General features: G+C 52.8%; 1 protein-coding gene across 1 annotated transcript in view; it reads right to left on the reverse strand.

Moving 5' to 3' along the window:
• LOC137345808 (collagen alpha-2(XI) chain-like) overlaps positions 1-15,472 on the reverse strand; it is a 730,020-nt gene that overhangs the window by 423,547 nt on the left and 291,001 nt on the right. The window contains exon 23 of the mRNA XM_068009057.1: positions 8,500-8,553. Coding sequence (XP_067865158.1) covers positions 8,500-8,553 — 54 coding nt within the window. The remainder of the gene's footprint in view (positions 1-8,499; positions 8,554-15,472) is intronic.

Here is a 15,472-nt window from a genome sequence, read left to right on the forward strand (position 1 = left end):
GATCGAGAGAAAATGAGAGGATCCATCACTGACTCACTGAGATCGAGAGAGAATGAGAGGATCCATCACTGACTCACTGGGATCGAGAGAGAATGAGAGGATCCATCACTGACTCACTGGGATCGAGAGAGAATGAGAGGATCCATCACAGACTCACTGAGATCGAGAGAGAATGAGAGGATCCATCACTGACTCACTGGGATCGAGAGAGAATGAGAGGATCCATCACTGACTCACTGGGATCGAGAGAAAATGAGAGGATCCATCACTGACTCACTGACTGGGATCGAGAGAGAATGAGAGGATACATCACTGACTCACTAGGATCGAAAGATAATGAGAGGATCCATCACTGACTCACTGGGATCGAAAGAGAATGAGAGGATCCATCACTGACTCACTGGGATCGAGAGAGAATGAGAGGATCCATCACTGACTCACTGGGATCGAGAGAGAATGAGAGGATCCATCACTGACTCACTGGGATCGAGAGAGAATGAGAGGATCCATCACTGACTCACTTGGATCGAGAGAGAATGAGAGGATCCATCACTGAGTCACTGACTGGGATCGAGAGAGAATGAGAGGATCCATCACTGATTCACTGGGATCGAGAGAGAATGAGAGGATCCATCACTGACTCACTGGGATCGAGAGAGAATGAGAGGATCCATCACTGATTCACTGGGATCGAGAGAGAATGAGAGGATCCATCACTGACTCACAGGGATCGAGAGAGAATGAGAGGATCCATCACGAACTCACTGGGATCGAGAGAGAATGAGAGGATCCATCACTGACTCACTGGGATCGAGAGAGAATGAGAGGATCCATCACTGACTCACTGGGATCGAGAGAGAATGAGAGGATCCATCACTAACTCACTTGGATCGAGAGAGAATGAGAGGATCCATCACTGACTCACTGGGATCGAGAGAGAATGAGAGGATCCATCACTGACTCACTGGGATCGAGAGAGAATGAGAGGATCCATCACTGACTCACTGGGATCGAGAGAGAATGAGAGGATCCATCACTGACTGACTTGGATCGAGAGAGAATGAGAGGATCCATCACTGACTCACTGACTGGGATCGAGAGAGAATGAGAGGATACATCACTGACTCACTGGGATCGAGAGAAAATGAGAGGATCCATCACTGACTCACTGGGATCGAGAGAGAATGAGAGGATCCATCAGTGACTCACTGGGATCGAGAGAGAATGAAAGGATCCATCACTGACTCACTGACTGGGATTGAGAGAGAATGAGAGGATCCATCACTAACTCACTGACTGGGATTGAGAGAGAATGAGAGGATCCATCACTAACTCACTCACTGGGATCGAGAGAAAATGAGAGGATCCATCACTGACTCACTGGGATCGAGAGAGAATGAGAGGATCCATCAGTGACTCACTGGGATCGAGAGAGAATGAGAGGATCCATCAGTGACTCACTGGGATCGAGAGAAAATGAGAGGATCCATCACTGACTCACTGGGATCGAGAGAGAATGAGAGGATCCATCACTGACTCACTGGGATCGAGAGAGAATGAGAGGATCCATCACTGACTCACTGGGATCGAGAGAGAATGAGAGGATCCATCAGTGACTCACTGGGATCGAGAGAGAATGAGAGGATCCATCACTGACTCACTGGGATCGAGAGAGAATGAGAGGATCCATCAGTGACTCACTGGGATCGAGAGAGAATGAGAGGATCCATCACTGACTCACTGGGATCGAGAGAGAATGAGAGGATCCATCACTGACTCACTGGGATTGAGAGAGAATGAGAGGATCCATCACTGACTCACTGGGATTGAGAGAGAATGAGAGGATCCATCACTGACTCACTGACTGTGATCGAGAGAGAATGAGAGGATCCATCACTGACTCACTGGGATCGAGAGAGAATAAGAGGATAGATCACTGACTCACTCACTGGGATCGAGAGAAAATGAGAGGATCCATCACTGACTCACTGAGATCGAGAGAGAATGAGAGGATCCATCACTGACTCACTGGGATCGAGAGAGAATGAGAGGATCCATCACTGACTCACTGGGATCGAGAGAGAATGAGAGGATCCATCACTGACTCACTGGGATCGAGAGAGAATGAGAGGATCCATCACTGACTCACTGGGATCGAGAGAAAATGAGAGGATCCATCACTGACTCACTGGGATCGAGAGAGAATGAGAGGATCCATCACTGACTCACTGGGATCGAGAGAGAATGAGAGGATCCATCACTGACTCACTGGGATCGAGAGAGAATGAGAGGATCCATCACTGACTCACTGACTGGGATCGAGAGAGAATGAGAGGATCCATCACTGACTCACTTGGATCGAGAGAGAATGAGAGGATCCATCACTGAGTCACTGACTGGGATCGAGAGAGAATGAGAGGATCCATCACTGATTCACTGGGATCGAGAGAGAATGAGAGGATCCATCACTGAGTCACTTGGATCGAGAGAGAATGAGAGAATCCATCACTGACTCACTGGGATCGAGAGTGAATGAGAGGATTCATCACTGATTCACTTGGATCGAGAGAGAATGAGAGGATCCATCACTGATTCACTGGGATCGAGAGAGAATGAGAGGATCCATCACTGAGTCACTTGGATCGAGAGAGAATGAGAGAATCCATCACTGACTCACTGGGATCGAGAGAGAATGAGAGGATCCATCACTGATTCACTTGGATCGAGAGAGAATGAGAGAATCCATCACTGACTCACTGGGATCGAGAGAGAATGAGAGGATCCATCACTGACTCACTGGGATCGAAAGAGAATGAGAGGATCCATCACTGACTCACTGGGATCGAGAGAGAATGAGAGAATCCATCACTGACTCACTGGGATCGAGAGAGAATGAGAGGATCCATCACTGACTCACTGGGATCGAGAGAGAATGAGAAGATCCATCACTGACTCACTGGCATCGAGAGAGAATGAGAGGATCCATCACTGACTCACTGACTGGGATTGAGAGAGAATGAGAGGATCCATCACTGACTCACTGGGATCGAGAGAGAATGAGAGGATCCATCACTGACTCACTGGGATCGAGAGAGAATGAGAGGATCCATCACTGATTCACTGGGATCGAGAGAGAATGAGAGGATCCATCACTGACTCACTGACTGGGATCGAGAGAGAATGAGAGGATCCATCACTGACTCACTGGGATCGAGAGAGAATGAGAGGATCCATCACTGACTCACTGACTGGGATTGAGAGAGAATGAGAGGATCCATCACTGACTCACTGACTGGGATCGAGAGAGAATGAGAGGATCCATCAGTGACTCACTGGGATCGAGAGAGAATGAAAGGATCCATCACTGACTCACTGACTGGGATTGAGAGAGAATGAGAGGATCCATCACTAACTCACTGACTGGGATCGAGAGAGAATGAGAGGATCCATCACTGACTCACTGGGATCGAGAGAGAATGAGAGGATCCATCAGTGACTCACTCACTGGGATCGAGAGAGAATGAGAGGATCCATCACTGACTCACTGGGATCGAGAGAGAATAAGAGGATCCATCACTGACTCACTCACTGGGATCGCGAGAAAATGAGTGGATCCATCACTAACTCTCTGAGATCGAGAGAGAATGAGAGGATCCATCAGTGACTCACTGGGATCGAGAGAGAATGAAAGGATCCATCACAGACTCACTGGGATTGAGAGAGAATGAGAGGATCCATCACTGACTCACTGGGATTGAGAGAGAATGAGAGGATCCATCACTGACTCACTGGGATTGAGAGAGAATGAGAGGATCCATCACTGACTCACTGACTGGGATCGAGAGAGAATGAGAGGATCCATCACTGACTCACTAGGATCGAGAGAGAATAAGAGGATAGATCACTGACTCACTCACTGGGATCGAGAGAAAATGAGAGGATCCATCACTGACTCACTGAGATCGAGAGAGAATGAGAGGATCCATCACTGACTCACTGGGATCGAGAGAGAATGAGAGGATCCATCACTGACTCACTGGGATCGAGAGAGAATGAGAGGATCCATCACTGACTCACTGGGATCGAGAGAGAATGAGAGGATCCATCACTGACTCACTGGGATCGAGAGAGAATGAGAGGATCCATCACTGACTCACTGGGATCGAGAGAAAATGAGAGGATCCATCACTGACTCACTGACTGGGATCGAGAGAGAATGAGAGGATACATCACTGACTCACTAGGATCGAAAGATAATGAGAGGATCCATCACTGACTCACTGGGATCGAAAGAGAATGAGAGGATCCATCACTGACTCACTGGGATCGAGAGAGAATGAGAGGATCCATCACTGACTCACTGGGATCGAGAGAGAATGAGAGGATCCATCACTGATTCACTGGGATCGAGAGAGAATGAGAGGATCCATCACTGACTCACTGGGATCGAGAGAGAATGAGAGGATCCATCACTGATTCACTGGGATCGAGAGAGAATGAGAGGATCCATCACTGACTCACTCACTGGGATCGAGAGAGAATGAGAGGATCCATCACTAACTCACTGGGATCGAGAGAGAATGAGAGGATCCATCACTAACTCACTGGGATCGAGAGAGAATGAGAGGATCCATCACTGACTCACTGGGATCGAGAGAGAATGAGAGGATCCATCACTAACTCACTTGGATCGAGAGAGAATGAGAGGATCCATCACTGATTCACTGGGATCGAGAGAGAATGAGAGGATCCATCACTAACTCACTGGGATCGAGAGAGAATGAGAGGATCCATCACTAACTCACTGGGATCGAGAGAGAATGAGAGGATCCATCACTGACTCACTGGGATCGAGAGAGAATGAGAGGATCCATCACTGACTCACTGGGATCGAGAGAGAATGAGAGGATCCATCACTGACTCACTGGGATCGAGAGAGAATGAGAGGATCCATCACTGACTCACTTGGATCGAGAGAGAATGAGAGGATCCATCACTGACTCACTGACTGGGATCGAGAGAGAATGAGAGGATACATCACTGACTCACTGGGATCGAGAGAGAATGAGAGGATCCATCACTGACTCACTGGGATCGAGAGAAAATGAGAGGATCCATCACTGACTCACTGGGATCGAGAGAGAATGAGAGGATCCATCAGTGACTCACTGGGATCGAGAGAGAATGAAAGGATCCATCACTGACTCACTGACTGGGATTGAGAGAGAATGAGAGGATCCATCACTAACTCACTGACTGGGATTGAGAGAAAATGAGAGGATCCATCACTGACTCACTGGGATCGAGAGAGAATGAGAGGATCCATCAGTGACTCACTCACTGGGATCGAGAGAGAATGAGAGGATCCATCACTGACTCACTGACTGGGATCGAGAGAGAATGAGAGGATCCATCACTAACTCACTCACTGGGATCGAGAGAAAATGAGAGGATCCATCACTGACTCACTGGGATTGAGAGAGAATGAGAGGATCCATCACTGACTCACTGGGATTGAGAGAGAATGAGAGGATCCATCACTGACTCACTGACTGGGATCGAGAGAGAATGAGAGGATCCATCACTGACTCACTGGGATCGAGAGAGAATAAGAGGATAGATCACTGACTCACTCACTGGGATCGAGAGAAAATGAGAGGATCCATCACTGACTCACTGAGATCGAGAGAGAATGAGAGGATCCATCACTGACTCACTGGGATCGAGAGAGAATGAGAGGATCCATCACTGACTCACTGGGATCGAGAGAGAATGAGAGGATCCATCACTGACTCACTGGGATCGAGAGAGAATGAGAGGATCCATCACTGACTCACTGGGATCGAGAGAGAATGAGAGGATCCATCACTGACTCACTGGGATCGAGAGAGAATGAGAGGATCCATCACTGACTCACTGGGATCGAGAGAAAATGAGAGGATCCATCACTGACTCACTGACTGGGATCGAGAGAGAATGAGAGGATCCATCACTGACTCACTTGGATCGAGAGAGAATGAGAGAATCCATCACTGACTCACTGGGATCGAGAGTGAATGAGAGGATCCATCACTGACTCACTGGGATCGAGAGAGAATGAGAGGATCCATCACTGATTCACTTGGATCGAGAGAGAATGAGAGAATCCATCACTGACTCACTGGGATCGAGAGAGAATGAGAGGATCCATCACTGACTCACTGGGATCGAAAGAGAATGAGAAGATCCATCACTGACTCACTGGCATCGAGAGAGAATGAGAGGATCCATCACTGGCTCACTTGGATCGAGAGAGAATGAGAGGATCCATCACTGACTCACTTGGATCGAGAGAGAATGAGAGGATCCATCACTGACTCACTGACTGGGATCGAGAGAGAATGAGAGGATCCATCACTGACTCACTGGGATCGAGAGAGAATGAGAGGATCCATCACTGACTCACTGGGATCGAGAGAGAATGAGAGGATCCATCACTGACTCACTGGGATCGAGAGTGAATGAGAGGATCCATCACTGACTCACTGGGATCGAGAGAGAATGAGAGGATCCATCACTGATTCACTTGGATCGAGAGAGAATGAGAGAATCCATCACTGACTCACTGGGATCGAGAGAGAATGAGAGGATCCATCACTGACTCACTGGGATCGAAAGAGAATGAGAAGATCCATCACTGACTCACTGGCATCGAGAGAGAATGAGAGGATCCATCACTGGCTCACTTGGATCGAGAGAGAATGAGAGGATCCATCACTGACTCACTTGGATCGAGAGAGAATGAGAGGATCCATCACTGACTCACTGACTGGGATCGAGAGAGAATGAGAGGATCCATCACTGACTCACTGGGATCGAGAGAGAATGAGAGGATCCATCACTGACTCACTGGGATCGAGAGAGAATGAGAGGATCCATCACTGACTCACTTGGATCGAGAGAGAATGAGAGGATCCATCACTGACTCACGGACTGGGATCGAGAGAGAATGAGAGGATCCATCACTGACTCACTGAGATCGAGAGAGAATGAGAGGATCCATCACTGACTCACTGACTGGAATCGAGAGAGAATGAGAGGATCCATCACTGACTCACTGGGATCGAGAGAGAATGAGAGGATCCATCACTGACACACTGACTGGGATTGAGAGAGAATGAGAGGATCCATCACTGACTCACTGGGATCGAGAGAGAATGAGAGGATCCATCACTGACTCACTGACTGGGATTGAGAGAGAATGAGAGAATCCATCACTGACTCACTGGGATCGAGAGAGAATGAGAGGATCCATCACTGACTCACTGACTGGGATCGAGAGAGAATGAGAGGATCCATCACTGACTCACTGGGATCGAGAGAGAATGAGAGGATCCATCACTGACTCACTGGGATCGAGAGAGAATGAGAGGATCCATCACTGACTCACTGGGATCGAGAGAGAATGAGAGGATCCATCACTGAGTCACTGACTGGGATCGAGAGAGAATGAGAGGATCCATCACTGACTCACTGACTGGGATCGAGAGAGAATGAGAGGATCCATCACTGACTCACTGACTGGGATCGAGAGAGAATGAGAGGATCCATCACTGAGTCACTGACTGGGATCGAGAGAGAATGAGAGGATCCATCACTGACTCACTGACTGGGATCGAGAGAGAATGAGAGGATCCATCACTGACTCACTGACTGGGATCGAGAGAGAATGAGAGGATCCATCACTGACTCACTGACTGGGATCGAGAGAGAATGAGAGGATCCATCACTGACTCACTGACTGGGATTGAGAGAGAATGAGAGGATCCATCACTGACTCACTGGGATCGAGAGAGAATGAGAGGATCCATCACTGACTCACTGACTGGGATTGAGAGAGAATGAGAGGATCCATCACTGACTCACTGACTGGGATCGAGAGAGAATGAGAGGATCCATCACTGACTCACTGGGATCGAGAGAGAATGAGAGGATCCATCACTGATTCACTGGGATCGAGAGAGAATGAGAGGATCCATCACTGACTCACTGACTGGGATCGAGAGAGAATGAGAGGATCCATCACTGACTCACAGGGATCGAGAGAGAATGAGAGGATCCATCACTGACTCACTGGGATCGAGAGAGAATCAGAGAATCCATCACTGACTCACTGACTGGGATCGAGAGAGAATGAAAGGATCCATCACTGACTCACTGACTGGGATCGAGAGAGAATGAAAGGATCCATCACTGACTCACTGGGATCGAGAGAGAATGAGAGGATCCATCACTGACTCACTGGGATCGAGAGAGAATCAGAGAATCCATCACTGACTCACTGACTGGGATCGAGAGAGAATGAGAGGATCCATCACTGACCCACTGGGATCGAGAAGGGACAGAATGCCCTCTGTGTGATACCAAAACCTATTTTTCTCTAGATATTATTTTCTGCCAAGCAGTGAATTCTACATTGCACAGAAAACATTTGACTATTTTGCTTCTGCCATTACTCACAGGGGGTCCTTGCAGTCCAGGGGGTCCTTTTGGTCCAAGGTGTCCTCTTGGTCCCTTGGGGAAAGAGATAGGAGTAAAATAAACAAACATTTCAGGATATGATCTTGTACGCCACGCTGCATGATTGATAAAAGTTTGACATGTAGGACTGAGGGAAGTGAATCTTAATCTTAATTTTGCTCCGCCTTACATTTAAACTTCTTCAGCTGCGGGGTCGATTGATTTGTCCTGATGGTGTTATCAACTGGTGGGGCAGTTCATGGTCAGGGAATTCCCGTGGTGAGCACACAATTGGGCCGATGCACACAATAGAAATTCTCGGATATAAGTCCTTATAGTGAACACAGCGAGATTTGTGCAATGCGTTGAGTTGAACCCACAGTCAGGACTAGGCAATTGCCCTGATCGGAGGGCACAGTGACCCAGCCAGGGCTCTGTGGTTGCTGCAAGATGAACAGCAGCCTTCACCACCCAGGAACATTCATGTCACACTCGGGACACAGATCCTGCAGCAAGGTGAGGCTTGTAGACCCACAGCACTGTACAAGTGGCTCAAGGCTCACGGCTTCCATCTCCGTTCCCCAGGCATGAGTTCTTTTGACTTGGGATGCCAGGTGATTACCTACCTATTTGCTGCTGTGTCCAGCTACCGGCCAAGCCCAAATGCTAAGTTATGCAGTCCCACTGTCACTCCCTCAGAAGCTGGACAAGGTCTGTTGTCAAACCCAGAGCCATGTTCAGGTGACCCAGTCTCCCTCGGCCAGAGTTTTGTTAAATTTAGTTACAAGATATGCAAGTTGCCGGCAAGGCCCACATTTGTTGCCCATCCTGAATTGCCCTTGAGAAGGTGGTGGTGAGCTGCCTTCTTTATTTTTATTTTTTTTAATTTTTTTTATTTAGAGATACAGCACTGAAACAGGCCCTTCGGCCCACCGAGTCTGTGCCGTCCAACAACCACCCATTTATACTAACCCTGCAGTAATCCCATATTCCCTACCACCTACCGACACTAGGGGCAATTTACAATGGCCAATTTACCTATCAACCTGCAAGTCTTTGGCTGTGGGAGGAAACCGGAGCACCCGGCGAAAACCCACACGGTCACAGGGAGAACTTGCAAACTCCACGCAGGCAGAACCCAGAAACAGTTCCTGAAACTCTGCAGTCTGTGGGGTATAGGAAACCCTAACCTTATTCAGAGAGAATGAGTCAGGTGTAGCGGTATTGGGAGAGTGTGAGGTGGGGCAGTTATTGGGAGAGTGTGAGGTGTGGGGGGGTATTGGGAGGGTGTGGGGGGGTATTGGGAGAGTGTGAGGTGTGGAGGGGGTATTGAGAGAGTGTGAGGTGTGGGGGGTATTGGGAGAGTGTGAGGTGTGAGGGTATTGGGAGAGTGTGAGGTGGGGCAGGTATTGGGAGAGTGTGAGGTGTGGGGGGTTATTGGGAGAGTGTGAGGTGTGGGGGGCTATTGGGAGAGTGTGAGGTGTGGGGGGGGGGGGGGTTACTGGGAGAGTGTGAGGTGTGGAGAGTATTGGGAGAGTGTGAGGTGAGGGGGTATTGGGAGAGTGTGAGGTATTGGGAGAGTGTGAGGTGGGGCGAGTATTGGGAGAGGGTGAGGTGCAAGGGTATTGGGAGAGTGTGAGGTTTTGGGGGGCAGTATTGGGACAGTGTGAGGTGGGGGGTATTGGGAGAGTGTGAGGTGTGGGGGGGGGGGTTACTGGGAGAGTGTGAGGTGTGGAGAGTATTGGGAGAGGGTGAGGTGCGAGGGTATTGGGAGAGTGTGAGGTGTGGGGGGGGGTTACTGGGAGAGTGTGAGGTGTGGAGAGTATTGGGAGAGTGTGAGGTGAGGGGGTATTGGGAGAGTGTGAGGTGGGGGGTATTGGGAGAGGGTGGCGTGTGGAGGGTCTTGGGAGAGTGTGAGGTGAGGGGGTATTGGGAGAGTGTGAGGTGGAGGGTATTGGGTGAGTGTGAGGTGTGGGGGGTATTGGGAGAGTGTGAGGTGGGGCAGGTATTGGGAGAGTGTGAGGTGTGGGGGGTTATTGGGAGAGTGTGAGGTGTGGGGGGCTATTGGGAGAGTGTGAGGTGGGGGTATTGGGAGAGTGTGAGGTGGGGCGGGTATTGGGAGAGTATGAGGTGGGGCGGGTATTGGGAGAGGGTGAGGTGCGAGGGTATTGGGAGAGTGTGAGGTTTTGGGGGGCAGTATTGGGACAGTGTGAGATGGGGGGTATTGGGAGAGTGTGAGGTGGGGCGAGTATTGGGAGAGGGTGAGGTGCGAGGGTATTGGGAGAGTGTGAGGTGTGGGGCGGGGTTACTGGGAGAGTGTGAGGTGTGGAGAGTATTGGGAGAGTGTGAGGTGAGGGGGTATTGGGAGAGTGTGAGGTGGGGGGTATTGGGAGAGGGTGACGTGTGGAGGGTCTTGGGAGAGTGTGAGGTGAGGGGGTATTGGGAGAGTGTGAGGTGGGGGGTATTGGGAGAGTGTGAGGTGGGGGGTATTGGGAGAGTGTGAGGTGGGGGTTATTGGGAGAGTGTGAGGTGGGGGGGTTTTGGGAGAGTTTCAGGTGGGGGGTATTGGGAGAGTGTGAGGTGGGGGGGGGTACTGGGAGAGTGTGAGGTGGGGGGGTTTGGGAGAGTGTGAGGTGGGGGGGTTTGGGAGAGTGTGAGGTGGGGGGGTTTTGGGAGAGTGTGAGGTGGGGGGGTTTTGGGAGAGTGTGAGGTGGGGGGGGGTTTGGGAGAGTGTGAGGTGGGGGGGTTTTGGGAGGGTGTGAGGTGGGGGGGGTTTTGGGAGAGTGTGAGGTGGGGGGGGTTTTGGGAGAGTATGAGGTGTGGGAGTTTTGGGAGAGTGTGAGGTGGGGGGGTTTTGGGAGAGTGTGAGGTGAGGGGGTTTTGGGAGAGTGTGAGGTGGGGGGGTTTTGGGAGAGTGTGAGGTGGGGGGGTATTGGGAGAGTGTGAGGTGGGGGGGTTTTGGGAGAGATTCAGGTGGGGGGTATTGGGAGAGTGTGAGGTGGGGGGGGTACTGGGAGAGTGTGAGGTGGGGGGGTTTGGGAGAGTGTGAGGTGGGGGGGTTTTGGGAGAGTGTGAGGTGGGGGGGTTTTGGGAGAGTGTGAGGTGGGGGGGGTTTTGGGAGAGTGTGAGGTGGGGGGGTTTTGGGAGGGTGTGAGGTGGGGGGGGGGTTTTGGGAGAGTGTGAGGTGGGGGGGGTTTTGGGAGAGTGTGAGGTGGGGGGGGGGGGTTTGGGAGAGTGTGAGGTGTGGGAGTTTTGGGAGAGTGTGAGGTGGGGGGGTTTTGGGAGAGTGTGAGGTGAGGGGGTTTTGGGAGAGTGTGAGGTGGGGGGGTTTTGGGAGAGTGTGAGGTGGGGGGGTTTTGGGAGAGTGTGAGGTGAGGGGGTTTTGACAGAGTGTGAGGTGGGGGGGGGGGTTTTGGGAGAGTGTGAGGTGGGGGGGTTTTGGGAGAGTGTGAGGTGGGGGTTATTGGGAGAGTGTGAGGTGGGTGGGGGAATTGGGAGAGTGTGAAATGGGGGGTTTTGGGAAAGTGTGAGTGGTGGGAGTATTGGGAGAGTGTGAGGTGGGGTGGGCTATTGTGAGAGTGTGAGGTGGGGATGTTTTGGGAGAGTGTGAGGTGGGGGGGGGTATTGGGAGAGTGTGAGGTGGGGGGATATTGGGAGAGTGTGAGGTGGGGGCGTATTGGGAGAGTGTGAGGTGGGGGGGTATTGGGAGAGTTTCAGGTGGGGGGTATTGGGAGAGTGTGAGGTGGGGGGGTATTGGGAGAGTGTGAGGTGGGGGGGTTTTGGGAGAGTGTGAGGTGGGGGGGGGGGTTTGGGAGAGTGTGAGGTGGGGGGGGTTTTGGGAGAGTGTGAGGTGGGGGGGTTTTGGGAGAGTGTGAGGTGGGGGGGTTTTGGGAGAGTGTGAGGTGACGGGGTTTTGGGAGAGTGTGAGGTGGGGGGGGGGGTTTTGGGAGAGTGTGAGGTGGGGGGATTTTGGGAGAGTGTGAGGTGGGGGGGTTTTGGGAGAGTGTGAGGTGGGGGGGGTTTTGGGAGAGTGTGAGGTGAGGGGGTATTGGGAGAGTGTGAGGTGGGGGGTATTGGGAGAGTGTGAGGTGGGGCGAGTATTGGGAGAGGGTGAGGTGCAAGGGTATTGGGAGAGTGTGAGGTTTTGGGGGGCAGTATTGGGACAGTGTGAGGTGGGGGGTATTGGGAGAGTGTGAGGTGTGGGGGGGGGGGTTACTGGGAGAGTGTGAGGTGTGGAGAGTATTGGGAGAGTGTGAGGTGAGGGGTATTGGGAGAGTGTGAGGTGGGGGGTATTGGGAGAGGGTGGCGTGTGGAGGGTCTTGGGAGAGTGTGAGGTGAGGGGGTATTGGGAGAGTGTGAGGTGGGGGGTATTGGGAGAGTGTGAGGTGTGGGGGGTATTGGGAGAGTGTGAGGTGGGGCAGGTATTGGGAGAGTGTGAGGTGTGGGGGGTTATTGGGAGAGTGTGAGGTGTGGGGGCTATTGGGAGAGTGTGAGGTGGGGGTATTGGGAGAGTGTGAGGTGGGGCGGGTATTGGGAGAGTATGAGGTGGGGCGGGTATTGGGAGAGGGTGAGGTGCGAGGGTATTGGGAGAGTGTGAGGTTTTGGGGGGCAGTATTGGGACAGTGTGAGATGGGGGGTATTGGGAGAGTGTGAGGTGGGGCGAGTATTGGGAGAGGGTGAGGTGCGAGGGTATTGGGAGAGTGTGAGGTGTGGGGGGGGGGGGTTACTGGGAGAGTGTGAGGTGTGGAGAGTATTGGGAGAATGTGAGGTGAGGGGGTATTGGGAGAGTGTGAGGTGGGGGGTATTGGGAGAGGGTGACGTGTGGAGGGTCTTGGGAGAGTGTGAGGTGAGGGGGTATTGGGAGAGTGTGAGGTGGGGGGTTTGGGAGAGTGTGAGGTGGGGGGGTTTTGGGAGAGTGTGAGGTGGGGGGGTTTTGGGAGAGTGTGAGGTGGGGGGGGTTTTGGGAGAGTGTGAGGTGGGGGGGTTTTGGGAGGGTGTGAGGTGGGGGGGGGTTTGGGAGAGTGTGAGGTGGGGGGGGTTTTGGGAGAGTGTGAGGTGTGGGAGTTTTGGGAGAGTGTGAGGTGGGGGGGTTTTGGGAGAGTGTGAGGTGAGGGGGTTTTGGGAGAGTGTGAGGTGGGGGGGTTTTGGGAGAGTGTGAGGTGGGGGGGTATTGGGAGAGTGTGAGGTGGGGGGGTTTTGGGAGAGTTTCAGGTGGGGGGTATTGGGAGAGTGTGAGGTGGGGGGGGGTACTGGGAGAGTGTGAGGTGGGGGGGTTTGGGAGAGTGTGAGGTGGGGGGGTTTTGGGAGAGTGTGAGGTGGGGGGGTTTTGGGAGAGTGTGAGGTGGGGGGGGTTTTGGGAGAGTGTGAGGTGGGGGGGTTTTGGGAGGGTGTGAGGTGGGGGGGGGTTTTGGGAGAGTGTGAGGTGGGGGGGGTTTTGGGAGAGTGTGAGGTGGGGGGGGGGGTTTTGGGAGAGTGTGAGGTGTGGGAGTTTTGGGAGAGTGTGAGGTGGGGGGGTTTTGGGAGAGTGTGAGGTGAGGGGGTTTTGGGAGAGTGTGAGGTGGGGGGGTTTTGGGAGAGTGTGAGGTGGGGGGGTTTTGGGAGAGTGTGAGGTGAGGGGGTTTTGGGAGAGTGTGAGGTGGGGGGGGGTTTTGGGAGAGTGTGAGGTGGGGGGGTTTTGGGAGAGTGTGAGGTGGGGGTTATTGGGAGAGTGTGAGGTGGGTGGGGGAATTGGGAGAGTGTGAAATGGGGGGTTTTGGGAAAGTGTGAGTGGTGGGAGTATTGGGAGAGTGTGAGGTGGGGTGGGCTATTGTGAGAGTGTGAGGTGGGGATGTTTTGGGAGAGTGTGAGGTGGGGGGGGGGTATTGGGAGAGTGTGAGGTGGGGGGATATTGGGAGAGTGTGAGGTGGGGGGGTATTGGGAGAGTTTCAGGTGGGGGGTATTGGGAGAGTGTGAGGTGGGGGGTATTGGGAGAGTTTCAGGTGGGGGGTATTGGGAGAGTGTGAGGTGGGGGGTATTGGGAGAGTGTGAGGTGGGGGGTATTGGGAGAGTGTGAGGTGGGGGGGTTTTGGGAGAGTGTGAGGTGGGGGGGGGTTTGGGAGAGTGTGAGGTGGGGGGGGTTTTGGGAGAGTGTGAGGTGGGGGGGTTTTGGGAGAGTGTGAGGTGGGGGGGTTTTGGGAGAGTGTGAGGTGACGGGGTTTTGGGAGAGTGTGAGGTGGGGGGGGGGGGTTTTGGGAGAGTGTGAGGTGGGGGGGTTTTGGGAGAGTGTGAGGTGGGGGGGTTTTGGGAGAGTGTGAGGTGGGGGGGGTTTTGGGAGAGTGTGAGGTGAGGGGGTATTGGGAGAGTGTGAGGTGGGGGGTATTGGGAGAGTGTGAGGTGGGGCGAGTATTGGGAGAGGGTGAGGTGCAAGGGTATTGGGAGAGTGTGAGGTTTTGGGGGGCAGTATTGGGACAGTGTGAGGTGGGGGGTATTGGGAGAGTGTGAGGTGTGGGGGGGGGGGGGTTACTGGGAGAGTGTGAGGTGTGGAGAGTATTGGGAGAGTGTGAGGTGAGGGGTATTGGGAGAGTGTGAGGTGGGGGGTATTGGGAGAGGGTGGCGTGTGGAGGGTCTTGGGAGAGTGTGAGGTGAGGGGGTATTGGGAGAGTGTGAGGTGGGGGGTATTGGGAGAGTGTGAGGTGTGGGGGGTATTGGGAGAGTGTGAGGTGTGGGGGCTATTGGGAGAGTGTGAGGTGGGGGTATTGGGAGAGTGTGAGGTGGGGCGGGTATTGGGAGAGTATGAGGTGGGGCGGGTATTGGGAGAGGGTGAGGTGCGAGGGTATTGGGAGAGTGTGAGGTTTTGGGGGGCAGTATTGGGACAGTGTGAGATGGGGGGTATTGGGAGAGTGTGAGGTGGGGCGAGTATTGGGAGAGGGTGAGGTGCGAGGGTATTGGGAGAGTGTGAGGTGTGGGGGGGGGGTTACTGGGAGAGTGTGAGGTG

Source organism: Heterodontus francisci, chromosome 29, assembly GCF_036365525.1.
Source record: "Heterodontus francisci isolate sHetFra1 chromosome 29, sHetFra1.hap1, whole genome shotgun sequence".
Taxonomy (NCBI): Eukaryota; Metazoa; Chordata; class Chondrichthyes; order Heterodontiformes; family Heterodontidae; genus Heterodontus; species Heterodontus francisci.